Here is a 27,366-nt window from a genome sequence, read left to right as displayed (position 1 = left end):
ACACGGGAGAGATTTAATTGCTGAAATATTACAAATCAAGTGTTTTAAAATGGGGTTTACCCGTTCATCTTCTTCACTGGCGACATGAATCTTTTGGTGCAAATGGTCTTTAATATAAAATTTCTTTATGTTAAGGGTTAAAACAATGCAAGCCTGCAGGTTGTCTCTACTAGAGCCTGGCTAAGGGGCTAGAAGCAGATGAATCTCTGTGTCACACCCACGTGTAAAAGAAAAGGCCTGGATGTTTCCCCAGTTTCCTTTTAAGGTACTGGGGAAGGTTTAGGCATAATAGTCCAAGGATTTGGAAAGCAACAGAAGGATAATCATTGGAAATAATTGTTATATTGTTAAGAATCATGAAGAATAATCGCATGGCATAGTGGATGGAGCACGGGCCTGGGAGACGGTCAGGGGTTCTTATCCCAGCTCTGCCACTTATCTCGGGCAAGTCACTTCACTTCTCTGTGCCTCAGTTACCTCATCTGTAAAACGGGGATTGAGACGGTAAGCCTCAATGGGGGAGGGGGGCTGTGTCCAACTCGATTTGCTTGTATCCACTCCAGCGCCTAGTTCAGTGCCTGGCACATAGTAAGCTCTTAAATACCACAATTATTAAATACCAACAAGACGACACGTCCTCTCCCCTAGATGGTCCGGAAATAACCCAGTCAAAATTGGGGTTGCAGTGGGAGTCAGTTTGGGGAGAAGGGACGAGGTCAGAAATCGGGAAGGAACCCAGGATACCCACAAGGCTCCAACCTCTTAAGAGCATAAATTCAAGTTGCATAGAAAAATATCCCTCCAATCCAAGTCTTTTTCTTCTGCAAGGGAATCAGTGTGTCTCCCCTGTGGTGGCGAGCCCGTCATCGGGCAGGGATTGTCTCTGTTGCCGAATTGTACATTCCAAATGCTTAGAACAGTGCTCTGCACATAGTAAGCGCTCAATAAATACTATTGAATGAATGAATGCCAACTATAAGATGAGATTCAGAACAGGACATTGGACATCTCACGGAAAGACAGGGAGAGAGACAGGGGCAGGCCTCACCTGGTTCCTCTCAAAATGCAAGGTCAAGGTCGGAAGAAACGTCTGGGTGTGCTAGAACACTGACACACTTCAATCCACAATTTATTTATTTTTTCAAAGGTGAGAATGAGGGTTACGCCTTCGGGGGAACACAATGGGAAAGAATTCTTGCCAATGGGTTACAGAGCCAGGGACCAACTTTACAAAGGAGTTGACCTGTCAAGGGGTACAAATTGACTGAGAGGAGGAAAGGAGAAGGGGGAGGGAAGGAAATATCAGGCGGATACATTTCTACTACTATTTAAGACTTCAAGGTGAAGGCTGTTACTGTTGAGCCTTAAAGAAGGCCTCATCATGGGGAAAGGGTCAACTGCACTGTGACTAGAATTTTCCAGTGGAGTCTCCCGCAGGATTTTCCCAACTATTCGACTCCCACGTTTCCACGCGCAGACCTGGAGAGAATAGATTTTAAACTGCAAAGACCCTTCCCGCTGAGGCATTTATTTCCACGCACGACCCTTGTTCATCTAAGCCACACGGACTAGGTAGAGCTACGGCACTCAAGAGGGGAAGGAAGAGACCAGCTACGGAGAATCCTAAGCAGACGAGACAGAACCACTCAGAGCGTTCGGGATACTGGCGGGGCAACCCAAGGGGATGGGGTCGAGGCCGCTCAGACCCCCTCATTCTTGGCGGAGGTGGATTTGAGATAGAGGGGCTGGGTCTGCGTCGGGTCAGGCGGATGGCGGCGTCCCCTGCTCCTCCTCCTCCCCGGGGTCCTGGAAAGCCCAGAGCCGCAGTTCCAGATGAACCGCTCCTGTTTGTTCTCCCGTTGGGGGGGGGGGAGGAGGGGGGCAGGTTAGCTGGTTGCCGGGGTAACGGATCACTGAGCCAGGCTTCCCTTCTGGCCCGTCCAGAGCTCCTGCAGCTCAACCTGGCAACCTAGATCCCGGAGAGCAGCTTTGCCCACGTCATCACAGTCCCGGTGGGTGGCCCGGGCTCTGGCAATGAGCACCTCCGCCCCCATGTCCAGAATGGGCCGGGAAAAGCCCTGGGTTCGGGCGACGAGGTTGCGGATCAACATGCAGGCTTGTTTCTGGGGGAAGAGAGGAAATCAATCAGTCGACCGAGCGATCGTATTTGCTGGGTGCTTACGGTGTGCGGGGCGCCGTGCTAAGTGCTTTGGGAGGGTAGAGAAGCAGCACAGCGTAGTGGACAGGGCAGGGGCCTGGGAATCACAAGGTCGTGGGTGCTAATCCCGGCTCCCCCACCTGTCTGCTGGGTGACCTTGAGCAAGTCACTTCACTTCTCTGGGCCTCAGTTACCTCATCTGGAAAATGGGGAATGAGACTGGGAGCCCCCTGTGGGACGGGGACTCTGTCTAACCCGATTTGCTTCTCTCCACCCTAGCGCTTAGTACCAGCGTCTGCTACAAAGTAGGTGCTCAACAAATGCCACAATCATTATTATTATTACAACAGAATTAGTAGACGCCTTCCCTGCTCAAAAGGAGCTTCCGGTCTAGAGAAGCGGCGAGGCAAAGTGGAAAGAGCCCGGGCTTGGGAGTCAGAGGTCATGGGTTCGAATCCCAGATCCACCACTTGTCAGCTGTGTGACTGTGGGCAAGTCACTTAACTTTTCTGTGCCTCAGTGACCTCATCTGTCAAATGGGGATGGAGACTGTGAGCCTCACGTGGGACAACCTGATGACCCTGTATCTCCCCCAGCTCTTAGAACGGTGCTCCGCACATAGTAAGCGCTTAACAAATACCAACTTAATAATAATGATAATAATAATAATAATAAATGTCACTTCTAGTTGGGAGGAGCAAAGCAGGCTTTACTAGGAAGAAAGGAATTATATGGGCCTGGATACTCTATGGCCCTTTCCCAGTTTATCATCAAGGGTAGTTTCTGAATGCTTACTCAGGGCAGGGCACTGAATAGGATGGCTGTGTCTAATTTCCCCCTGGGAATTCTCTCCCAGTGCTTTAAATACAATGCTCTGCACACACTAAGTGCTTAATAAATACTATTATTACTTCTACCTGTTCTCCCTCCCCTATAATAATTATTATTATAATAATTGTACTTGTTAAGTGCTTAGAGAAGCAGCGTGGCTCCGTGGAAAGAGCACGGGCTTTGGAGTCAGGGCTCATGAGTTCGAATCCCAGCTCTGCCACTTGTCGGCTGTGTGACTGTGGGCAAGTCACTTAACTTCTCTGTGCCTCAGTTCCCTCATCTGTAAAATGGGGATTAAGACTGTGAGCCCCACGTGGGACAACCTGATTCCCCTATGTCTACCCCAGCGCTTAGAACAGTGCTCGGCACATAGTAAGCGCTTAACAAATACCAACATTTTTTTTTTTTTTACTATGTGCCAACCACTGTTCTAAGCCCTGGGGTAGATACAAGGTGATCAGGTTGTCCCACGCGGGGCTCCCAGTCTTCATCCCCATTTTACAGAGGAGGGAACTGAGGTACAGAGAAGCTAAGTGACTTGTCCATGGTCACACAGCAGACAAGTGGCAGAGCCGGGATTAGAACCCACATCCTGTGACTCCCAAGCGCGGGCTCTTTCCCCTAAGCAATGCTGCTCCCGTTAGATTGGAAGCCCCAAGTGGGACAGGAGCTGTGACTCATCTGATTGCACTGTAGCTACCCCAGCACTTAGCCCACAGTAAGCACTTCACAAATGCCAGAGTGACGATGATGATGATTACTGTTAGGTGGCAGAGCAGTCTAATGGAAAGACCGTGGAGTGGGGAGTCAGGAGACCTGGGTTCTAATCTCGGCTCTGCCCCTGGCTTGCTCTGTGACCTCGGGGAAGTCACATAACCTCTCTGAGTCTTAGTGTCCTCATCTGTAAAATGGGGATGACAGGACTCGTTAATCGTGAGGCCCTAAATGGGACAAAGTCTGTGTCCTCAGCCTGATTATAATAATAATAATAATGTTGGTATTTGTTAAGCGCTTACTACGTGCAGAGCGCTGTTCTAAGCGCTGGAGTAGATACGGGGTAATCAGGTTGTCCCACGTGAGGCTCACACTTAATCCCCATTTTCCAGATGAGGTAACTGAGGCACAGAAAAGTGAAGTGACTTGCCCACAGTCACCCAGCTGCCAAGTGGCAGAGCCGGGAGTCCAACCCATGACCTCTGACTCTGAAGCCCACGCTCTTTCCGCTGAGCCACGCTGCTTATCTAATGCAGCTTTCGGCACTTAGTAAATACCAGTAAAAACAAGGCGCTGAGAGGAATTAAACAGGAAGAACACTAGCAAGTTCTGGAGGAGGGGGGATCGGCGGAAGCTGAGGGGGCAGAGGAGGAGCATGGCCTAGTGGATAGAGCATGGGCCTGGCAGTCAGAGGTCCATGGGTTCTAATCCCAGCTCCACCACGTCTGCTATGTGAGTTTGGGCAAGTCGCTTCACTTCTCTGGGCCTCAGTTATCTCATCTGGAAAATGGGGATTGAGACTGTGAGCCCCACATGGGACGAGGACTGTGTCCAACCTAATTTGTTTGTATCCTCCCTAGTGCTTAGTACAGTGCTCGACATATAGTAAGCGCTTATCACATACCATAATAATGATCATTATTATTATTATGAGCCTATCGTTGAGTAGCAGGTGCACGGCTTCCTCTGCAGAGACCTCGGTAAACACTCCGGCACGAATGAAGAGTCAGTATCTAGGAGGACATCCAGCATCCCTCCCTATCCCTCCTCCTGAAGCCTGGGCTTGCTCTCTCATTCCTCCTCTTGCCCCTCTACGCTAGCTTGCTCATTATCTCCCCTGGTTTACAATCCAAGGTGGGAAGGCAAGCAAACTGGAACAGGCATCCCAATTAGCCAACAGAACAAGTGCCAGGGGCCTATCTGGAAAAATGTGAATAACGGTGAGGTGGATGCAAGATGAGCAGAGAGATACATAAATACTGGGAAATGCGATGCAGATGGCATGACCGGGTAGTGGAGGGATTAATCTGTAACAACGCTTTCTTGGAGGAAGTGTTGGTAGTGGAGCTTCGAAGGGATGTGTTTAGACCAAGTAGGGGAGGGGGAGGCATCTGGGGAAGGAGTGACGGGTGTAATGGCTTGGGGGTGGGTGAGCAGGTTGGCTTGTGGGGAGCAGAAAGAATAAGCCTGGGGGGCGACGGGGGGAAGGGAGGAAAGTGGGCTGGGCCGCTGAGAAGAGGGGAGCCAGCAAGAAGCCAACCGTCATGTGTCTTCTCGAGAAGCAGTGTGGCTCCGTGGACAGGGCCCGGGCCTGGGCGTCCGAAAGACCAGCGTTCTAATCCCGGCTCCGCCACCTATCTGCTGTGTGACCTTGGGCAAGCCACTTCACTTCTCTATGCCTCAGTTACCTCATCTGTAAAATGGGGATTAAGACTGTGAGCCCCACGTGGGACGGAGACTGTGTCCAACCCAATTACCTTCTATCTACCCGAGAGCTTAGTACGGTGTCTGGCACGCAGTAAGCGCTTAACAAATACCACAATTATTATTAGCTTTTGCTTTGCAAGCAGCAAGGGGGAACCACTGTAGGCTTTGGAGGACGAGAGTGGCACCGTCAGATTTCCATTTGAGAAAAATGACTCTTACACCTATAAGTCAAACCAGGCTTGACTGGAATGTAGAGAGGCATCTGGTCAGGCAAATACCAACAAACCACACCTTCTCCTATTGTGGGCGAGCCAGGAGGCCGGCAAAGCGGCTGTTTTAACGGTCCAGAGAATAAAATCTCCCAGGGGCTGCCCAAACCTAACAACTCGTGAGAAGCAGCATGGCGTAGTGGCTTGAGTGCAGGCTTGGGAGTCAGAAGGCCATGGGTTCTAATCCCAGCTCTGCCACTTGTCTCCTGTGTGACCTTGAGCAGGTCACTTCACTTCCTTGGGCCTCAGTTACCTCATCTGTAAGACAGGGATTGAGACCGTGAGCCCCACGTGGGACAGGGACTGTGTCCAACCTGATTTACCTGTGTCCACCCCAGCACTTACTATGTGTCTGGCATAATTATTAATTATAATAAATTATTAATTATAATAAAACACCATAATTATTATTATTATCACTCCCTGAGAAACCCGCTGTGCCTGCTCCGTGCTAGACAGAGTGGAAATGATTGAAGTGACGGCGGTGTATAGTCCCAACTTTCAGAACGCTGGGAGGCTGTGCAGGGTGGCTATGAGTGTTATACTGTACTCTCCCAAGCGCTTAGTACAGTGCTCTGCACACGGTAAGCACTCAATAAATACGACTGACTGACTGTTGTGCTCCGAATGGCCCGACCTGAGCGGTTAAGACCCTGAAACTCTGCTCTTGAACCGCCACGTTCTGTTGCTCTCAATTTTGGGTTTGGTTTTTTTTACGTTTTGTTGTTTTTGCTATTTCAATCCTTGCCTCCCGGATCTCTCTTGGCCCATCTTCTGAGACTGTGAGCCCTTCAGGAGCCAGGGGCCATGGCTAATGCTCATCTGTGAATCTCTCCCGGTGTTTAATAGGTACTTGATACATACTATTGAAGGAATGAACAAATGAATGACTGAAAAGAATTCCTTAGGCTTCCCTGGGATCTAAGGAGGAGACGATATTATTGCTGACTGCTACATGTCTGGGCTAATCCCGCTCCCATTCTCTAAGGATCAAGGCTCTCAGGCCTTCTGTTCTATCCCTGGGCACAATGTCCAACGTCAGGAATAAGGATTCGAGGCACGGAGTACCATCAGCCCAGGACAGAAGTGCTGCCTCCAAAGCCATCCCCACTGATCCAATCTGACACAAGACAGGAGTCAGAAGGACCCGAGTTTTAATCCTGGCTTCGCCACTTGTCTGCTGTGTGACCTTGGGCAAGTCACTTCATTTCTCTGCGCCTCAGTTACCTCATCCGCAAAACGGGGGCTGGTACCGGGAGCCCCACAGGGGACACGGACTGTGTCCGACCTATCTCGTATCTCTGCCGATGCTTAGTACGGTTCCTGGAACATAGTAAGTGCCTAACAAACACTGCCCCCCTCCCCTCCTATACACACACACCCAAAGGAGAAAGGCAGAGGCAGCGGTCAGAGCAGAAGCTTAGCAGTGCAGACAGGGACGCGACATGGGGGAGGGGAAAGTGACTGACCACTTACCTGCACGGTGACTTCCTTTGGGTGCAACTTCATGGCTTGCAGCGTCGCCGAGGCCCCTCCACCTTCCACGATCACTCTGCTGTTCTCAGGTTTGCGCAGGGCCAGCATGCACAGGGCCCCGCAGCTTTGCTCGCAAATCTGACGGCGGAGGGACGCGGGGGAGGCGTGTATAGGCCCAGGGGACAAGCAAGGCCACTTTAATTTCAAAACAAGCCCCGGAAGGAAAGATCAATGCCACCACTAGCTTTCAGCCATGGGTGGACAGACCCAACCTACCCTCTCTTTCCAGTCCCAATTTCACACCCCAATTTCTAGCTGAGAGGCTCGGTCTTTTGACTCTGTGAGCAACCCTGAGAAGGAAACGAGTGAGGAAACCAGTGGCTCCAATCATTCCTGGACCGATCACAGGGTCAAAACAATCACTCTGTTAACTCAAGCCCAAGACTGATCCGATAATCCTGTAGGTTCGACTGAACTTTCAAGGAAAAGGACATATCGTGGTCAGATGATAACAATAACATGAATAATCTTTATTAAGCACTGGAAATTCACCCTACCCTCAGCTCCACAGCACCCTGACTTGCTGCCTTTATTCATCCTCCCTCGCAGCCCCAGACACTTATGAATCTATCTGTAATTTCTTTATCTATTTGTATTAATGTCTGTCTCCCCCTCTAGACTGTGAGCTCATTGTGGGCAGGGAATGTGTCTGTTATATTGTACTCTCCCAAGCTCTAAGTACAGCGCTCTGCCCACAGTCAGCGCTCAATAAATACCATTGATCGGTTGATTGATTTACTATATGTCAAAGCCCCGCACCAAAAGCAGGGGTCCATAACCGGTTCATACGCATTCCCCACCTCACATCTGGTTTACAGTCCAAGATGGGCTCTGTATCGCTACGCTTTTTCTCTAGTAGCCTGTCCTTCCTTCCTTACGGTATTTGTTAAGTGCTTACTACGTGCCAGGCACTGTACTGAGCACTGGCGTAGATACAAGTTCATTCACTCACTCATTCAATCGTATTTACTGAGTGCTTACTGAATTCAGAGCACTGTATTAAGCGCTTGGGAGAGTACAATACAACAAAAACAGACACATCCCCTGCCCACAATGAGCTTAAAGTCTAGAGGTGGGGAGACAGACATTAATATAAATACACAAATTACAGATATGTTCATAAGTGAATCAGGTTGGACACAGACCCTGTCCCCCGGGGGGCTCACAGTCAATTCTAGACCGTGAGCCCGTTGTTGGGTAGGGATTGTCTCTATCTGTTGCCGAACTGTACTTCCCAAGCGCTTAATACGGTGCTCCGCACACGGTAAGCGCTCAATAAATACTACCGAATGAATGAATTCCCACTTTACAGCTGAGGTAACTGAGGCACAGAGAAGTGAAGTGACTTGCCCAAAGTCACACGGCAGACAAGCGGCGGAGCCGGGATTAGAGTCCAGGTCCTCCTCCTTCTGTTCATTCGGTCGTATTTATTGAGCGCTGTGTGCAGAGCACTGCAGTAAGCGCTTCGGAAGTACAATTCAGCGCTTTATCCATTCATTCATTCATTCGATTGTATTCATTGAGCGCTTACGGTGGGCAGAGCACTGTGCACATAGTAAGTGCTCAATAAATACTATTGAATGAATGAATACTCAGCGCTTGGGAAGTACAATTCGGGCAACAGATAGCACTAGACCACGCTGATCCCCTAGCCTGCCAGGGACTTCCCACCATGAATGAACGAATGACTCAACCAGGGGTATTTACTGAGTGCTTACTGTGTGCAGAGCACTGCGCTAAACGCTGGGGAAAGGCTGAGCCAGAGGTAATTGCTCTCAGGGCTGTTACCTGGGGACTGGCGAGATGGCGGGTCATGGCCAGAACAATGAGGTGCGTCCCGCCCGCGCTGACGATGGCGTCCTTCACCTCGTCGTTGCCCGCGATGGCCCGGAGGGCACTCAGCACCTGCTTCACCAAGTCCTGCGTTTGGCCAACGGAGCGAAGCAAAGATATCGGCTGGACCCTCGCTGAACCCGGTCCCCAGGGGTTCCCTCTCGCCAGAGTGACTTGGGCTTGGGAGGGGCCGGAGGGCGAAGGAAGGCGGAGGCCAGGGAAGAGGGAGGGTGACGGCCCCGGGGATCGCCGCGCCCTCTGGGTCACTCCAGCTCTACTACCCCGGTTTCCGAAAGAATACGAGGACGGTCGCCCGCCGCCCTACCCTAGCACCGCTTTCGGCTTTTTTGCCTTCCTTCCGGCCTCCATGGACAAGTCACTCTCTACCAACTCCCTCTTCCCAGTGAAGAAAATGTGAGACTCAATTCCCCAATCTCCCAGGCCCGCCTTCCCTTTTCCACTCCCCGCCCCCCGCCACCTCCCTTGGGGCCGACAGGTCCATTTAACCAACTGGATCTGAGTTTTAATTTTCACCATTCGGCTCGGTCCTGGGGCCAGGAGAAAGGGGTGGGGTGAAAGGTTCTAATACCCGCAGGGACACAAGAGATGAAAACGGCAGCACATAATAATGGTGGTATTTGTTAAGCATTTACTATGTGCAAAGCACTGTTCTAAGCGCTGGGGGATACAAGGTGATCAGGTTGTCCCACGTGGGGCTCACAGTTTTAACCCCCCTTTTACAGATGAGGTAACTGAGGCACAGGGAAGTTAAGTGACTTGCCCAAAGTCACACAGCTGACAAGTAGCAGAGCCGGGATTCGAACCCATGACTTCTGACTCCCAAGCCCGGGCTCTTTCCACTGAGCCATGCTGCTTCCCCATGTACCATGAGTCACTGCCTCCCCAGTGTTTAAATCCTATTTTGTTCATATAACAGCTAACAGTAAAAATAACGACGGTATCTGTTGAGCGCTGACTGTGCGCCAAGCACCGTTCGAAGCGCTGAATAACCGTGGTACCTGTGAGGCGCTTACTATGTGCCAAGTACTATTCTAAGCGCTGGGGTAGCGTGGCTTAGTGGAAAGAGCCCGGGCTTGGGAGTCTGAGGATGTGGGTTCTAATCCCTGCTCCGCCACTTGTCTGCTGTGTGACCATGGGCAATTCATTTAACTTCTCTGTGCCTCAGTTACCTCATCTGTAAAAATGGGGATTAAAAAATGTGAGCCCCACGTGGGACAATCGGATGACCCTGTATCTACCCCAGCGCTTAGAACAGTGCTCTGCACATAGTAAGTGCTTAACAAATACCATCATTATTATTATTATTATTTCAGGGCAATCAGGTTGTCCCAGATGTCCCAGCTCAGCAGGAGCCCAAAGGCTGTAATTCTGAGCCAACTGAGGGGTAAGGGACAGAGTGAACGGGAACAGACCGTGGGGTGGAGAGGGATAAGAAGAACTGACATTGAGTTGGACCACACTTCACAGGAGTCTACGGCGCCCTGACTTGCTCCCTTTATTCGGCCCCCTCCCCCCCCGGCTGCCCAGCCCCCTAGAACTTACGTACAGATCTGTAATCGATTTATTTATATTAATGTCCCCTCCATCTAGACTGTAAGACCGTGGGGTGGAGAGGGATAAGAAGAACTGACAGAGAGTTGGACCACACTTTTCAGGAGTCTACAGTGCCCTGACTTGCTCCCTTTATTCGCCCCCCCAGGCTCCCCGGCCTCCTAGAACTTACGTACAGATCTGTAATCGATTTATTTATATTAATGTCCCCCCCCATCTAGACTGTAAGCTTGTGGTGGGCGGGGAATGTGTCCGTTTACTGCTATACTGTACTCTCCCAAGCGCTCAGTACGGTGTCCTGCACACGGTAAGCGCTCAATAAAGATGACCAAATGAATGACCAAACTGGATCATTTCTGCTATTGGTTCTAGAGGGACTTTCCCATTTCTCCTCTGGGCAGCACACCAGGTGCCGCTGGTGAACATCCAGGTCAGCAGGATGAATTTATCAAGGCCTTCGACAGGTCTTCCGACCCACTGTGAATGGAATCGCCCTACCTGATGGTCGATGCAGTCCGCCAGGAGCGTCAACATGAAACTGAGGCCTCCCAGGTCCACGATCTCCTGACAGAACTCGTTTCGGACAGCCAGGCGCGACAGGGTGCCACAGAGTTCGCTGAGAACCGCGGTGTCACCTGGGAATGCTGCAGGAGGGAAGGAGAGAAGTAGTCTCGGGGATGGTGCGAGAGGTGGAGGGGAAAGCTTCTGGAAGAATCTTAACTTAGGGCCTCACCAGACAGGTTGCCTCCACAGAGAGCCAAGGGGTAATAATAATGATAATAAATAAGAAGTGCTTACTGTGAGCAAGCACTGTATTAAGCACTGGGATAGGTACACGATGATCACGGTGCAGTGGACAGAGCCAGGGCCTGGGAGTCGGAAGGTCACGGGTTCTAATCCTGGCTCTGCCACACATCTGCTGTGTGACCCCGCTCACATCACTTTACTTCTCTGGGTCTCAGTTACCTCATCTGTAAAATGCGGATTGAGACCGTGAGCCCCACGTGGGACAGGGACTGTGTCCAACCCAATTTGCTTGTATCCACCCGATCGCTCAGTCCGGTGCCTGGCACTTAACAAATACCACAAGTATTATTATTAGTTAATAATAATCGAGTCAGGCACAGTCCCTGCCTTCACACAGTCCCCAGATTTGAACCCAGCTCCTCTGACTCCCAGGCCCGGTGTTTTTTCCCACTAGGTCAGAGGGTCCTTCCGGATTAGAATCCAGACGGGCTGGACACCTGGGCCACGAAGATCCGGGGGCCGACGTGAGACTCGGCGCACCAGTGAACCTCCTCCCGTCCACCCAGGGCTACCCCGTCTGAAACGCCTCAACGGCCCAACGGGATCGACCTGAAGAATCGACCCAAATTCAGACCCCACCTTTGGCTGCTTCGATGAGAACCTTCAAGCCGCTGTTCTCCCGCACGATCATCTTGGCGTGATCGTGAGCGTGGCCGAAGGTCACTCGGATATCGTCGTCGAACGTCATGATCCTGAGGGTCGAGCAGGCCTCTCTGATCACCTCCGCTCGGCGGCCGTGCCTCTCGATGGCCCCAGTCAGCAGCGGCAGGACCCCGGCCTTCACCAGGTCCTGCCGGTTCCGCTCGTGCTTCAGACTTACGTGACGGACGCAGCGGAGTCCGACGGAGGTCACTTCGGCATCGTCTACGTTCTCCTTCAACGTGGCCACCAGCAGCTGCAGCCCCTCGGGCTCCAGGAGGTCTGGCTGACCGTCGGTCAGGGCAGACAGGGCACCGAGGGCCTTCGGCAAGAGCCCCCGGCCCTCCGAGGCGGCCAGCTGGCAGGCGGCCAGCACGATGGGGTAAGCGCCTTTCTGGGCAGCCAGGAAACGGGCGGCCGTCTGCTGCTTGCATCGGTCACTGAAGCGGACGAGGTGCTCGGCCAGCTCCAGGGGAGCCGAAGAGTCCACGGATTTCTGGAGTTCGTCAAGTATCTGCAAAACACACACGTGACATTGAGCGGGAGAGAGGCGCTCTTCCGGAACCTGGGTTCTTCCAATCTCTTCCCAGCCCCTTGCGTTCAAAGCAGAGGGAACTTTCCATCTGAGGAAGGGGGGGACTGGAAACCGGTTGGAAAGTATAGCTTGGCGTTACCCCCGGCGAGCTGCTCCGACAGAAGAGGGATGTGAGTGCCTCTCTGGGAACCTGGAAGGAGCAGGCTGCGCCTTAGGCAAGTTACTTAACCTCTGAGTGCCTCAGTTTCCTCAGCTGCAAAATGCGGATTCAATGGTGAAGCAGCGTGGCTCAGTGGACCGAGCACGGTCTTGGGAGTCAGAGGTCACGGGTTCGAATTCCGGCTCTGCCACTTGGCAGCTGTGTGACTGTGGGCAAGTCACTTCACTTCTCTGTGCCTCAGTTCCCTCATCTGTAAAATGGGGATGAAGACTGTGACCCTCACGGGGGACAACCTGATGACCCTGTATCTACCCCAGCGCTTAGAACAGTGCTCTGCACATTGTAAATGTTGGTATTTGTTAAGCGCTTACTATGTGCCGAGCACTGTTCTAAGCGCTGAGCACTGTTCTAAGCGCTGAGCACTGTTCTAAGCGCTTAACAAATACCATCATCATTATTATTATTATTATTAATATCTGCTCGCCCACCCTTCTAGACTGTGGGTCCTGAGAGGAACGGGGACTGTGTCTGACTTGATTACCTTGCACCTACTCAGTGCTCAGCACAATGCTTGGCACAAAGTAAGCAGTTGGTAGCACTGTGGCCTAGAGGAGTCAGAAGATCGTGGGTTCTAATCCCGGTTCTCCCGCCTATCTGCCTGTGTGACCTTGGGCAAGTCACTTCACTTCTCTTTGCCTCATTTCCCTTGTCTGTAAAATGGGGACTGAGACCGTGAGCCCCATACGGGACAGGGACTATGTCCAACCCCATTTGCTTGTATCCACCCCAGCGCTCAGTACAGTGCCTGGCACGTAGTAAGCACTTTACAGATACCACTTATTATTTTTATAATTATCATCATCATCTGAGACTGCCGACCCAGGGAGCTGGGGAAAGAGTACCTGGAGCTATCAATAATTTATTGTAATGTCTATCTCCCCCGCTAAACTGTGAGCTCCTTGTGGGCAGGGAACATATCTCCCAACTCTACTGTATTGGTCTCTCCCAAGTGCTCTGCACACAGTAAGCGCTCGATAATAATAATGATGGCATTTGTTAAGCGCTTACTATGTGCCAGGCACTGTTCTAAGCACTGGGGGGGTGGGGCGATACAAGGTAATCAGGTTGTCCCACATGGAGCTCACAGTCTTAATCCCCATTTTACGGTAACCGAGGCACCGAGAAGTGACTTGTCCGGAGTCACACAGCTGACAAGTGGCGGAGCCGGGATTAGAACCCATGGCCTCTGTCTCCCAAGCCCGTACTTGGTCCACCGAATGAACACCACCAATTAATTGGGATCAGGCAGGGGCTGGGGGATCATCAGGATGCTGAGGGCCCAATTTTCTTCTGGGGATTCTGCAAGAAAGCTACCAGTATCGGCAAGTTCCTGCAAGAGGACTGGGTGGAGGCAAGGGTGTGAATGCCGTGGGGGGTGGGAGTCTTTTGAGAGGTTCAAAGACTAGATTGATTCATTGACTAGAGTCCCCCTCAAGACTGTAAACTCATTGTAGGCAGGGAATGTGTCTATTTACTGTTATGCTGTACTCTCCCGAGTGCTTAATACAGTGCTCTGCATAGAGGAAGTGCTCAATAAATACGACTGACTGATCGACCGACTGACTATGCAGCCACAGCCTCGGGGCCAGGACCCCTGGCTGGGATCCTGAGCATGGCCAAGGGCAACCCGGGGATAAAGTCCTGTGGTGCAGGAGAGAGCTTGACTTGGCCTTCCCTTGGGAGTCAGAGGTTCCGGGTTCTAATCCCGGCTTTGCCACTTCCCTCCTGCGTTACCTTGGGCAACTCACTTAACTTCTCTGTGCTTCAGTTCCCTCATCTGCAAAAATGAGGATCTGATACCTTTTCTCCCTTTCCTGGCTGCGCAGAATACCACCTCTACCACCTCTATCGCCTCTACCACCCCCTCCAGATACTTGTAGCCGTCATCTATCACCCTCCTGGTCCCACCTCCGACTTCTTCAACCACCTAGACCCCTTTCTCACCTTCCTTCTCTCCTCTCTCCCCACTCTGATCCTCAGAGACTTCAACATCCACACGGATGTACCCGGTGACTCCTCTGCTGCCCGCCTGCTATTGCTCCTCGCCTCTGCTGACCTCCTGCTTCACCATACCTCGCCCACTCACCAACTCGGTCATACCCTCGATCTCGTCATCTCCTACCGCTGCACTACCTCCTCCCTCACCAAATCTGAAATCCCTCTCTCGGACCATAACCTTCTCACCTGCCTCATCTCACACACTCCCTCCCCCCACAAATCTTTGCTACTCCCCCACAGAGACCTCCACTCTCTTGATCCCATCCATCTCTCCAAAAGCATCTCTTCCCACCTTGCCCCCCGTCCTCTCTTCCCACTCTCGATGATCAGGTCACCGCGCTCAACTCCACCCTCTCTACTCATCTCAACTCTCTCGCCCTCCCTTCCCTCTGCTGCTCTCGCTCCACTAACCCACAGCCCTGGGTCACCGCCTCTGTCCGCCTCCTACGCTCCTATGCTCGGGCTGCCGAGCGCTGCTGGCGAAGGTCCAAGCACCAAGCCAACCTTATCCATTGCAAGTTTATCCTTTCCTGCCTTAACTCTGCCCTCTCCTCCACCAGGCAAAACTTCTTCGCCTCCCTCATCGACACCCATGCCCATCACCCCCGCCAATTATTCTGGACCTTTAACTCTCTCCTTAGGCCCCCTGTTCCTCCCCCTCCCCCATTCCTCTCCCCCAGTGATCTGGCCACCTACTTCATCACGAAAATTAACACAATCAGGTCTGAACTCCCCAAAGTCACCCTTCCCCCTCCTGCCTCCCCCCACTCCAACCCTCTCCCCTACTTTCCCATCCTTCCCTACAGTATCATCAGAGGAGATCTCCTCTCTCCTCGCAAGTACCACCCCCTCCACTTGTGCCTCGGACCCAATTCCCGCTCACCTTATAAAAACCATCGCCCCTGCCCTCCTCCCCTCCTTAACTTCTATCTTTAACCGCTCACTCTCCAATGGCTTCTTCCCCTCTGCCCTCAAACATGCCCGCGTCTCCCCCATCCTAAAAAAACCCTCTCTCGACCCCAACTTCCCCTTCCAGTTACCGCCCTATCTCCCCACTACCCTTCTTTTCCAAGATCCTAGAACAAGTCGTCTACACTCGCTGCTTACAATTCCTTAACTCCCATTCTCTCCTGGACCCCCTCTAATCTGGCTTCCGTCCCCTCCACTCTACCGAGACTGCTCTCTCTAAGGTCACCCATGACCTCCTTCTTGCCAAATCCAATGGCTCCTACTCTATATGCCTATCCTGCCGTTGACCCCTGGGCCACGCCCTCCCGCCGTCCTGGAATGCCCTCCCTCCTCACCTCCACCAAACTAATTTTCTTCCCCTCTTCAAAACCCTACTTACAGCTCACCTCCTCCAAGAGGCCTTCCCAGACTGAGCTCCCCTTCTCCCTTTACTCCCTCTACCACCCCCCTTCACCTCTCTGCAGCTAAACTCTCTTTTCCCCCCATTTCCCTCTGCTCCTCTCCCTTCCCATCCCCTCAGCACTGTACCCGTCTGCTCAACTGTATATATTTTCATTACCCTATTTATTTTGTTAATGTGATGTACATCGTCTTGATTCTATTTATTTGCTATTGTTTTAATGAGTTGTTCATCCCCCCGATTCTATTTATTGCTATTGTTCTTGTCTGTCCTTCTCCCCAGATTAGACTGTAAACCCATCAAAGGGCAGGGACTGTCTCTATCTGTTACCGATTTGTACATTCCAAGCGCTTAGTACAGTGCTCTGCACATAGTAAGCGCTCAATAAATACTATTGAATGAATGAATGAATACAACGAAGGATGACTTTAGAGCTCCCTGCAACACGAACAACTGACTTCTACCTGTAAAATATCATGTTTTTGCTCCTGGGCACCATCGGCGGCGGGTTTCCGAACAGCTTTCACGATGTTACTCAGATCAACACCTACGGGAGGACAACGAACAGGAGATGAAAGTGAGAGCACGGTCTCGGATTGAGGATCCTTAGAATCCATCTCAAAGAGTTATTTGTCCAAGCGAGTCCAAACTGATGGGGAGACTGACCAGTGAGTCGCATTCTAGAGTCGCTGACAACATCCCCGGCGCTTAAACCCCACGTTTTCCTGTTACGTTGGAGGACCAGTTCCAAGCTGAGTGCAGTTCAGAGAAGCAGCATGGTGTAGTGGCTAGAGCACGGGCCTGGGGGTCGGAAGGTCATGGGTTCTAATCCCGGCTCTGCCACTAGTCTGCCGTGTGACCCTGAGCAAGTCACTTTGCTTCTCTGGGCCTCACTTTCTCATCTGTAAAATGGGGATTAAGACTGTGAGCCCCATGTGGGACAGGGATTGTGTCCAACCTGATTTGCTTGTATCCACCCCGGTGCTTAGTACAGTTCCTGGCACATAGTAAGTGCTTAACAAACACCACAGTTATTATTATTACTGTTCGGAAAAACTAACTATTCAGTCAGGTTTCAATGCTCAAAAGGAACAAATTGCAAGTACCCTGATCTTTCTTTCTTTTTTTTATTATGGTATTTATTAAGCACTCACTATGTGCCAGGCACTATTCCAAGTGCTGGGATAGATACAATCTAATCAATTTGGACCCAGTCCCTGTCCCACATGGGGCTCACGGTCTCAATCCCCATTCTACAGATGGGTCACTGAGGCACAGAGAAGTGAAGCAACTTGTCCCAAGTCATACAGCAGACAAGTGGCAGAACTGGGATTAGAACCCAGGTCCTTCTGACCCCCAGGCCCGTGCTCTACCCACTAGACCGTGCTGTTTCCACGCTGCTCTCTGCATAAGCAACAGATTTCTCTGGCTGCTAGGGAGCATCCAGAAATCAACTAATTAGCTATAAGAATCATGGCACTACTTCTAATTCAACTGATTTAAACGAGAGACAATCAGATGGGGAAAAGGTCTTCGCTCCTTACTCAGATGTTTCCATCGGCAGGCATTTAGAAAGATGTTCTCTCTTTTTCAGTCAATCGTTCACTCAAACAATAGTGCTTACTGAGGGCTTAGCGTACGCAGAGAACTATACTATGCACTTGGGAGAGCACAAGAGAGGTAGAAGGCACAATCTGTGCCCACAGGGAAATTGCGAGGCAATTCACAGGCTAATATTTCCCCTATCCACCCAATGCACTTGGCTGTGTATTCCTTAAGGACTTTGAGACTCAACCCAGCCTATTCCCCCATCAGACTGTAAAAGTTCGTAGTGGACAGAGACTGTGTCTATTTTGCTGTTGTACTCGCCCAAGCATTTAGTATTTAGCATTTAGAGAAGCAGCATGGCTTAGTGGAAAGAGTCTGGGCTTGGGAGTCAGAGGTCATGAGTTCGAATCCCAGCTCTGCCACTTGTCAGCTGTGTGACTGTGGGCAAGTCACTTAACTTCTCTGTGCCTCAGTTACCTCATCTGTAAAATGGGGATTAACTGTGAGCCTCACGTGGGACAACCTGATGACCCTGTATCTCCCCCAGCGCTTAGAACAGTGTTCTGCACATAGTAAGCACTTAACAAATACCAACATTATTATTACAGTGCTCTCTGCACAGTAAGTGTTCAATAAATACAACTGAACGAATCCCCCCATAGACTGTAAGCTCCTGGTGGGTAGGAATTACATCTACCACCGCTATTTTAGTGTACTTAGCGCTTAGTACAGGGCTCTGTCCATAGTAAGTGCTCAATAAGTGCCACTGACTGATTAGAAGCAGCATAGCTCAGTGGAAAGAGCTCGGTCTTGGGAGTCAGAGGTCATGGGTTCGAATCCTGGCTCTGCCACTTGGCAGCTGTGTGATTGAGGGCAAGTCACTTCACTTCTCTGGGCCTCAGTTACCTCATCTGTAAAATGGGAATGAAGACCGTGAGCCTCACGTGGGACAATCTGATTACTCTGTATCTCACCCAGCGCTTAGAACAGTGCTCTGCACATAGTAAGCACTTAAATACCAACATTATTATTATTATTATTATTAATAATAATTACAATCCTAATTCATTCATTCATTCAATCGTATTTATCAAGCACTTACTGTGTGCAGAGCACTCTATTAAGCGCTTGGGAAGTACAATTCAGCAATAGAGATGATCCCTGCCTACACCAGACTTACTGTCTAGAAGAGGGGAGACTGACATCAAAACAAGTAAACAGGCAGTGGTGGTGGTCATTGATAACAATAATAATGCTTGTATTTGTTAAGCACTTACTATGTGCCAAGCACTGTTCTAAGCACTGGGGCAGATACAAAGTAGTCAGTTTGTCCCACATGGGGCTCGCAGTCTTAATCCCCATTTTACAGACGAGGTAACTGAGGCACAGAAAAATTCAATGACTTGCTCGAAATCAGAGCCGGCATTAGAACCCGCGACCTCTGACTCCCAAGCCTGGGCTTTTTCCACTAATCCACGCTATGGAGGATCTGTCTCCATAAACTAGAGTGAAAGAGAAGGCAGGACAGACCTTCGTCTAAGAAGGGAATCTTCAATTTTTAATTTCAATATTTCAATTTGATGATGAAACTATTCATAAGGTGAGGAGCCCAGGTGGTTCACGTCTAAGCATACATGAAGCTTAGAAGCAGCACGAGGTTGGGAATCAGGAGAATGTAAGCTTGTTTAGGGCAGGGAATGTGTCCACCAACTCTTGTATTATACTCTCTAAAGTGCTTAGTACAATGTTCTGCACATGATGAGCGCTCAATAAATACCACTGACGATGATGACGACTTGGGTTCTTATCTCGGCTCTGCCACTCGCCTGCTGGGTGATCTCGGGTAAATCATTTAACCTCACTGTGCCTCAATTTCCCCATCTGTAAAATGGAGATTGAGTAGCCGTTCTCCTTCTCCCTTAGACTATGAGCCCTGTGGCGGACAGAGACTGTGTCCAATCTGATTGTACTCTATCTACCCCAGCGGTTGGCACACAGTAGGCGCAAAACAGATACTGTAATTATTAGACCGTCGGGTGGTTGGCGAAAGAGGGGAGAAAGCCTATTTTTATACATTTAAAGGTGAATGGGTAGCCAGCTCGTCTGACCTCAGAACCGCAGGCCCAAATGAAGCTGCGGTACCTTGGGATTCAAACTGCTCGATGGCTTCTTTCAGAGCTTCGTCTGGGTCCATTTCAAACTCTGTGATGTTTTCTCGCACTACACCATCAAAGGTCTCCTGAGTGATTCGTCTCAAAGCCATTTTCGCCGTCCTGTCGGAACCAGGCCGGTTCGCTTCTTCAGCCGGGGCCTCCCGAACTGAAAATTTTAAATACACACAACAGGTCGCGTGCCTTTTGCAGCTGCCGGGAAAAGAAGCAGGTATGTTTACCTAACAGAATAATAATTCCATTCTATAATAATAATTCTATAACGATCAAAATAGAATAATCATTCCCACGTCTTGCGTCTTGTATCCTCACTGGCAAACCGGAGCATTTCCATGGAGGTTTTTCAGGTGAAACTTCCTGGCTACATAGGGCAAAGAGTGTGCTTAGTATCAATTTAATATTAAAAGTGTATGAGCTGTGAAGGCACACCTTATCATGAGGAAAAACTCACACCACTATTTCTGTCCTGGAACCAGATATCAAGGTTCCGGTATGTCGCCTTGATAGCAGAGAGAGTATTTCAGATTTTTCCACCTCTCCTATCTCTGACCTCCCATTGCCATTCTCAGAGACCCCAGAGAAGTCCGGTGCCCAGGCTGTGAATGCCAAAGCATCCTTTGCCATCAACTGTCAGGCTGCATATACTTCGGGACCCGCCATGGTGCAGACATACAGAAGTATACACCACAGACCTTGGCTGGGCAAGGCAATTCTGTGTTTAGGAAGGTGAACTATGCCCAATTCATTCATCCGTTCATTCAATAGTAATTATGGAGCGCTTACTATGTGCAGAGCGCTTGGAGTATACAATTCGGCAACAGATAGAGACAATCCCTGCCCAATGACGGGCTCACAGTCTAATCGGGGGAGACGGACGGACAAAAACAAGACAACATGATCACGATAAATAGAATCAAGGGGATGCACACCTCATTAACAAAATAAATAGGGTAATAAACATATATAGAAATGAGCACGGTGCTGAGGGGAGGGGAAGGGAGGGGGGAGGAGCAGAGGGAAAGGGGGCTTAGCCGAATGACAAAGGTATACACCGTTCTTCCGGAAGTGTGGATCTGTATGAGGAGTTTTGGATAGAGAACTGTCACGGAGGGAATATTCCTCTAGAAACGCCCATCTATCCAGATGGATACGAGAGGCAGCATGGTTTAGTGGAAAGAGCACGGGCCTGGGAGTCCAAGGACCTGGGTTCTAATCCCGGCTCCACCACTTACCTGCCGCTTGACACTGGGCAAGTCTCTTGCCTTCTCTGTGCCTCAGTCCCCTCATCTGCAAAATGGAGATTCCATACCTGTTCTCTCTCCTACTGAGCATGTGAGACTCACGAACTTGTATCTATCCCAGTGCTTAGCGTGGAAGTTTCACCTGAAAAACCTCCACGGAAATATTACGATTTGCTAGTGAGGATATAAGACGTGGGGTCATTATTCTATTTTTACTATTATAGAATTATTATTATAGAATTATTATCCTACTTATTTTATGAATGACATGCATATATCTACAATTCTATTTATTTATTTTGATGCTACTGATGCTTGTCTACTTGTTTTGTTTTGTTGCCTGTCCCCCACCGCTTCTACACTGTGAGCCCGCTGTTGGGTAGGGATCGTTTCTGTTGCCAAATTGTATTTTCCAAGAGCTTAGTAGAGTGCTCTGCACACAGCAAGCGCTCAATAAATATGACTGAATGAATCAATATTAAACACTTAAATGCCATTACTATTATTATCCGATCTCATAACTTGTATCTACCCCGCTGTCTAGCTCATAGTACAAAAAAAAAAAGCCATAATCATTTAAGAATGTGAAGTAGAGAAAAATGGTTGAGTAGTATGAAATCCATACTATAGTGTAAGTTTTCCTTAACAGCAGCTTCATCAGGAACGTAATCCCCACGTTACAGGAGAACTGAGTATATTATCGCAGTCAAGCAATCTGTTGGGTTGAAAACAAAGCTGGAACTGCAATGGCAATTAAGCAGCTGGCAAAAATCCATTCAGATTCTTACATCAGAACATAATACTGTCTGCGACGCCACTTCTGGGTCGGGGACACGGCCCATCAGCTTAACGCTTTGCCTCGGAGAGTGACGACGGGATGGTTGGTGGAGCCACGGGATGGCTGATCTCCTTGCCATACATCCTCCTATTTTGGGAAGTACCATCATTTACCATCTTTTCCCCCTTACTCACCCATTTTGGACCTCTCATTCATTAATTTACCCAAACTTCTCTTGAACATGTCAATGTTTTTGATATATTAAACTTCCTGGGATGACGAATCCCATACGCTTATCTCCTGATGTGGAAGGAAATGCTGTTTGTTGAAAAAAAAACAAACCTAAGACTTACCACCTTCAATGGTTAACAGGATTTGGTGAACAACAATTCAATATTACTGAATTGCTAATGTCTTTCTCCCTGCAGGAAATCTCCTCACCCTTAAATTGTAGCCCTCCTCTACTTCACGCCCTCATAAGAGAAGCAGCGTGGCTCAGTGGAAGGAGCCCGGGCTTGGGCGTCAGAGGTCTTGGGTTCTAATCCCGGCTCCGCCACTTGTCCCCCATGTGACTTTGGAGAAATCGCTTAACTTCTCTGGGCCTCAGTTACCTCATTTGTAAAATGGAGATTAAGACTCCGAGCCCCACGTGGGACAACCTGTCCACCTTGAATCTACCCCAGCGCTGAGAACAGTGCTTGGTACATAGTAGGCACTTAACAAATACCACCAATATTATTATTATAAAAAGTCACTTCCTCCAAGAGGTATTCCCCGATTAACCTCTCAACCTGCTGGTCACGCTACCCCGTCAGCCAACTGAGCACTCATGTGAGTATCTGTTTATTCATACATTTATTTTTTAATCATTTAGAGTAGATTTTTAAATGCTTCTTTAAACAATATTTATTCATCTATCTTTTGTTTACACGGTATTGGGTGGCCTCCTGCCTCCCCTTTTCGTCTCAAGGGACTAGCTCTTTTACTTCTAATGCATGTTTCCAAGTGACTACTAGTATATTGCCCTCAATAAATGGTGTGGCTCCAATCAATCGTATTTACTGGGCGCTTACTGCGTGCAGAGCACTGTACTAAGTGGTTGGGATATTACAATATAATTGGTAGCTACATTCTCTGCCCATAATGAGCTTACAGTCGGGGGGGGGGGGGTCCCTCACTTTTGGGCTTCCTCTGCTCCTCCTCCCCATCGCCCCAACTCCCTCCCTCTGCTCTACCCCTCTCCCCACAGCACTTGTGTATATATGGACATACTTATTATTCTATTAACTTTATTAATGATGTATAAATATCCATAATTCTGTTTATATTGATGCTATTGATGCCTGCTTACTTGTTTTGATGCCTATCTCCTCCCTTCTAGACTGTGAGCCCGTTGTTGGTTAGGGATCGTCTCTCTTTGCTGCTGAACTGTACTTTCCCTGTGCTTAGTACAGTGCACACACTAAGCGCTCAATAAATAAGATCGAATGAGTGAATGAACTTTGCCTATAGTAATCCTCCACGGCCCTCTCAATCAATCGTATTTATCGAGCGCTCACTGTGTACAGAGCACTGTACTAAGCGGCTGGGAGAGCACAACCTAAAAGTAGAGCAGACACATTCCCTGCTCACAGCGAGCTTACAGTTCATTCGATGGTATTTATTGAGCGGTTACTGTGTGCAGGGCGCTGTACTAAGCGCTCGGAGTGGACAATTGGGCAACAGATAGAGACGATCCTTGCCCAATGACGGGCTCACAGTCTAAACGGTTTCGTCTATGGGCTCGTCTGTGAATTTATCCAACCCCTTCGGGAGTGTCTTTTTTAGCATCTTCCGCCAAGCAGTGCATTCATCTGTGGGTACCATTTCAGTGGTCCTTCCATCTTCTAAGCAGGCAGCTCGATTTAGCCAGGCGCCTCCCACCCTTAATAATAATAATAATAATAATGGTATTTGTTAAGCGCTTACTATGTGCAGAACACTGTTCTAAGCGCTGGGGGGGAAACAAAGTGATCAGGTTGTCCCACATGAGGCTCACAGTCTTCATCCCCATTTTGCAGATGAGGGAACTGAAGCGCAGAGAAGTGAAGTGACTTGCCCACAGTCACACAGCTGACGGGTGGCAGAGCCGGAATTCAAACCCACGACTTCTGACTCAACATCCACATGGATGTACCTGGTGACTCCGCTGCCGCCCACCTGCTATCGCTCCTCAACTCTGCAGACCTCCTGCTCCACCATACCTCGCCCACTCAGCGACTTGGTCACACCCTCGATCTCATCATCTCCTACCGCTGCACTATCTCCTCCCTCACCACCTCTGAAATCCCCCTCTCAGACCATAACCTTCTCATGTGCCTCCTCTCTCACACTCTCTCCCCCCACAAATCTGTATTACTCCCCTACAGAGACCTCCGCTCTCTTGCTCCCATCCGTCTCTCCAAAAGCATCTCTCCCCACTTTGCCTCCCTGTCCTCTCTTCCCACTCTCGATGATCAGGTTACCACTCTCAACTCCACCCTCTCTACTCATCTCAACTCACTCGCGCCCTTTCCCTCAGCCGCTCTCGCTCCACTAACCCACAGCCCTGGGTCACTGCCTCTGTCCGCCTCCTTCGCTCCTACACTCGAGGTGCTGAGAGCTGCTGGCGAAGGTCCGAGCACCAAGCCAACCTTATCCATTGAAAATTTATCCTTTCCTGCCTCAATTCTGCCCTCTCCTCCACCAGGCGAAACTACTTTTCTTCCCTCATTGACACCCATACCCATCACCCCCGCTGATTGTTCCGGACCTTTAATTCTCTCCTTGGGCCCCTTGTTCTTCCCCCTCCCCCATCCCTCACCCCAAACGATCTGGCCACCTATTTCATCACGAAAATTAACACAATCAAGGTCTGAGCTCCCCAAAGTCACCCCCCCCCCCCGCCTCCCCCTGCCCCAACCCTCTCCCCTACTTTCCCATCCTTCCCTGCAATATCCTCAGAGGAGATCTCCTCCCTCCTCATAAGTGCCACCCCCTCCACTTGTGCTTCGGACCCCATTCCCGCCCACCTTATAAAAACCATCGCCCCTGCCCTCCTCTCCTCCTTAACTTCTATCTTTAACCACTCACTCTCCAATGGTTTCTTCCCCTCTGCCTTCAAACATGCCCGCATCTCCCCCATCCTAAAAAAACCCTCTCTCGACCCCACTTCCCCTTCCAGTTATTGCCCTATCTCCCTACTACGCTTCCTTTCCAAGCTCCTAGTCGTCTACACTCACTGCCTAGAATTCCTTAACTCCAATTCTCTCCGGGACCCCCTCCGATCTGGCTTCCGTCCCCTCCACTCTACCGAGACTGTTCTCTCAAAGGTCACCCGTGACCTCCTTCTTGCCAAATCCAATGGCTCCTACTCTATCCTAATCCTCTTCGACCTCTCAGCTGCCTTTGACACTGTCGACCATCTCCTTCCCCTCCACACCTTATCTCACCTTGGCTTCGTGGACTCCGTCCTCTCCTGGTTCTCCTCTTATCTCTCTGGCCGGTCATTCTCGGTCTCCTTCGCGGGCTCCTCCTCCCCCTCCCATCCTCTAACTGTAGGGGTTCCTCAAGGGTCAGTTCTTGGCCCTCTTCTGTTCTCCATCTACACTCACTCCCTTGGTGCACTCATTCCCTCTCACAGCTTCCACTATCATCTCTAGGCAGATGACACCCAAATCTACATCTCCGCCCCTGTTCTCTCCCCCTCCCTCAGGCTCGTCTCTCCTCCTGCCTCCGGGACGTCTCCACCTGGATGTCTGCCCACCACCTAAAACTCAACATAACCAAAACTGAGCTCCTTATCTTCCCTCCCAAGCCCTGTCCTCTCCCTGACTTCCCTATCACTGTGGATGGCACGACCATCCTTCCCGTCTCTCAAGCCCGCAACATCAGTGTCATCCTTCCCTCAGCTCTCTCATTCACCCCACACATCCGATCTGTCACCAAGGCCTGCCGGTCTCACCTTTATAATAGCACCAAGATCCACCCTTTCCCCTCCACCCAAACGGCTATCTCACTGGTACGGGCTCTCATGATATCCAGGCTGGATTATCGTGTCAGCCTTCTCTCTGATCTCCCTTCTTCCCATCTCTCTCCGCTCCAGTCTATTCTTCACTCTGCTGCCTGGCTCATCTTCCTGCAGAAATGCTCTGGGCATGTCACTCTCCTCCTTAAAAACCTCCAGTGGTTGCCCATCAACCTCCGCACGAAACAAAAACTTCTCACTCTAGGCTACAAGGCTCTCCATCCCCTTGCCCCCTCCTACCTCTCCTCCCTTCTCTCTTTCCACTGCCCACCCCGCACGCTCCGCTCCTCTGCCGCTCACCTCCTCACCGCCCCCCGTTCACGCCTGTCCTGCCGTCGACCCCTGGCCCACGTCCTCCCACTGTCCCGGAATGCCCTCCCTCTTCTCCTCCGCCAAACTAACTCTCTTCCCCTCTTCAAAGCCCTACTGAGAGCTCACCTCCTCCAAGAGGCCTTCCCAGACTGAACTTCCCCTTTTCCCTCTGCTCCCTCTTTGGCCCCCCCACCTCCCCTCAGCTAAGCCCCCTCTCCCTTCCCCTCAGCACTGTACTCATTTGCTCATATTTTGATTACCCTATTTATTTTGTTAATGAGATGTGCATCCCCTTGATTCTATTTATTGCTATTATTTTTGTCTGTCTCCCCCGATTAGACTGTGAGCCCGTCAATGGGCAGGGATTGTCTCTATCTGTTGCCGAATTGTCCATTCCAAGCGCTTAGTACAGTGCTCAATAAATACTATCGAATGAATAAAGTGACTTGCCCACAGTCACAGTCACACAGCTGACAAGTGGCGGAGTCGGCATTCGAACCCACGACCTCTGACTCCCAAGCCCGCACTCTTTCCACTGAGCCACGCTGCTTCTCTTAAATAGGCGCTTCCTATGTGCCGAGCACTATTCTGAGCACTGGGGGGGATAGAGGGGAATCAGGCTGTCCCACTTGGGGCTCCCAGTCTTAGTCCCCATTTTGCAGAGGAGGGAACTGAGGCCCAGAGAAGTGAAGTTACTTGCCCCCAGTCACCCGGCTGACAGGTGGCGGCGGCGGGATCCGAACCCACGCCCTGTGACTCCCAAGCCCGGGCTCCTTCCACTGAGCCACGCTGCGCGGCCTTGGGACGGGACCGTCACAGCCCCGTCCCCACCCTCTCTTCCATTTGACGGATGCGGAAACCGTCGCCCACCCGAAGGGCCGGTGCCCGCCCTCCCTCCCTCCCTCGGCCTCAGGAAGAGGGGCGACGACGGCCCCCTTGGGCTCCTCCCCGGCTACCTCTCGGGGACCGGGGGATGCTCCCGCCGCGGCCCGGTTCTTCCCCGTCCTTCGGAAGTCTCTCTCCGCCTGGCCCTCGCCCGCCCCTCGGCGGCCACCGTACGGCGACGTCGCCCCGCGCAGGCGC

At 50.6% G+C, this 27,366-nt stretch overlaps 1 protein-coding gene across 3 annotated transcripts; it reads right to left on the bottom strand.

The window, feature by feature from the left end:
• Positions 1–1,108: 1,108 nt before the first annotated feature.
• Positions 1,109–27,353, bottom strand: ARMC6 (armadillo repeat containing 6). Of its 3 annotated transcripts, none has more exons than XM_029050504.1 (9): positions 27,240–27,326; positions 21,937–22,073; positions 19,879–20,055; positions 16,653–16,735; positions 12,007–12,580; positions 11,119–11,264; positions 9,004–9,135; positions 7,156–7,350; positions 1,109–2,123 (listed from the first exon to the last, which is right to left on the bottom strand). In XM_029050504.1, the coding sequence occupies exons 3-9, from the start codon at positions 19,997–19,999 to the stop codon at positions 1,911–1,913; spliced, it is 1,464 nt and encodes a 487-aa protein (XP_028906337.1). In that variant the 5' UTR covers positions 20,000–20,055; positions 21,937–22,073; positions 27,240–27,326; the 3' UTR covers positions 1,109–1,910. The 3 variants fall into 3 exon arrangements, with proteins under 3 accessions (XP_028906337.1, XP_028906338.1, XP_028906339.1); XM_029050505.1 differs by having other exon boundaries at positions 7,156–7,293; XM_029050506.1 differs by lacking the exon at positions 21,937–22,073 and having other exon boundaries at positions 27,240–27,353.
• Between the last annotated feature and the right edge of the window lie 13 nt (positions 27,354–27,366).

Source organism: Ornithorhynchus anatinus, chromosome X1 (genome assembly GCF_004115215.2).
Source record: "Ornithorhynchus anatinus isolate Pmale09 chromosome X1, mOrnAna1.pri.v4, whole genome shotgun sequence".
NCBI classification, from domain to species: Eukaryota; Metazoa; Chordata; class Mammalia; order Monotremata; family Ornithorhynchidae; genus Ornithorhynchus; species Ornithorhynchus anatinus.
Note: the sequence above shows the minus strand (reverse complement) of the source record. Positions and strands in the feature narration are given on the sequence as shown.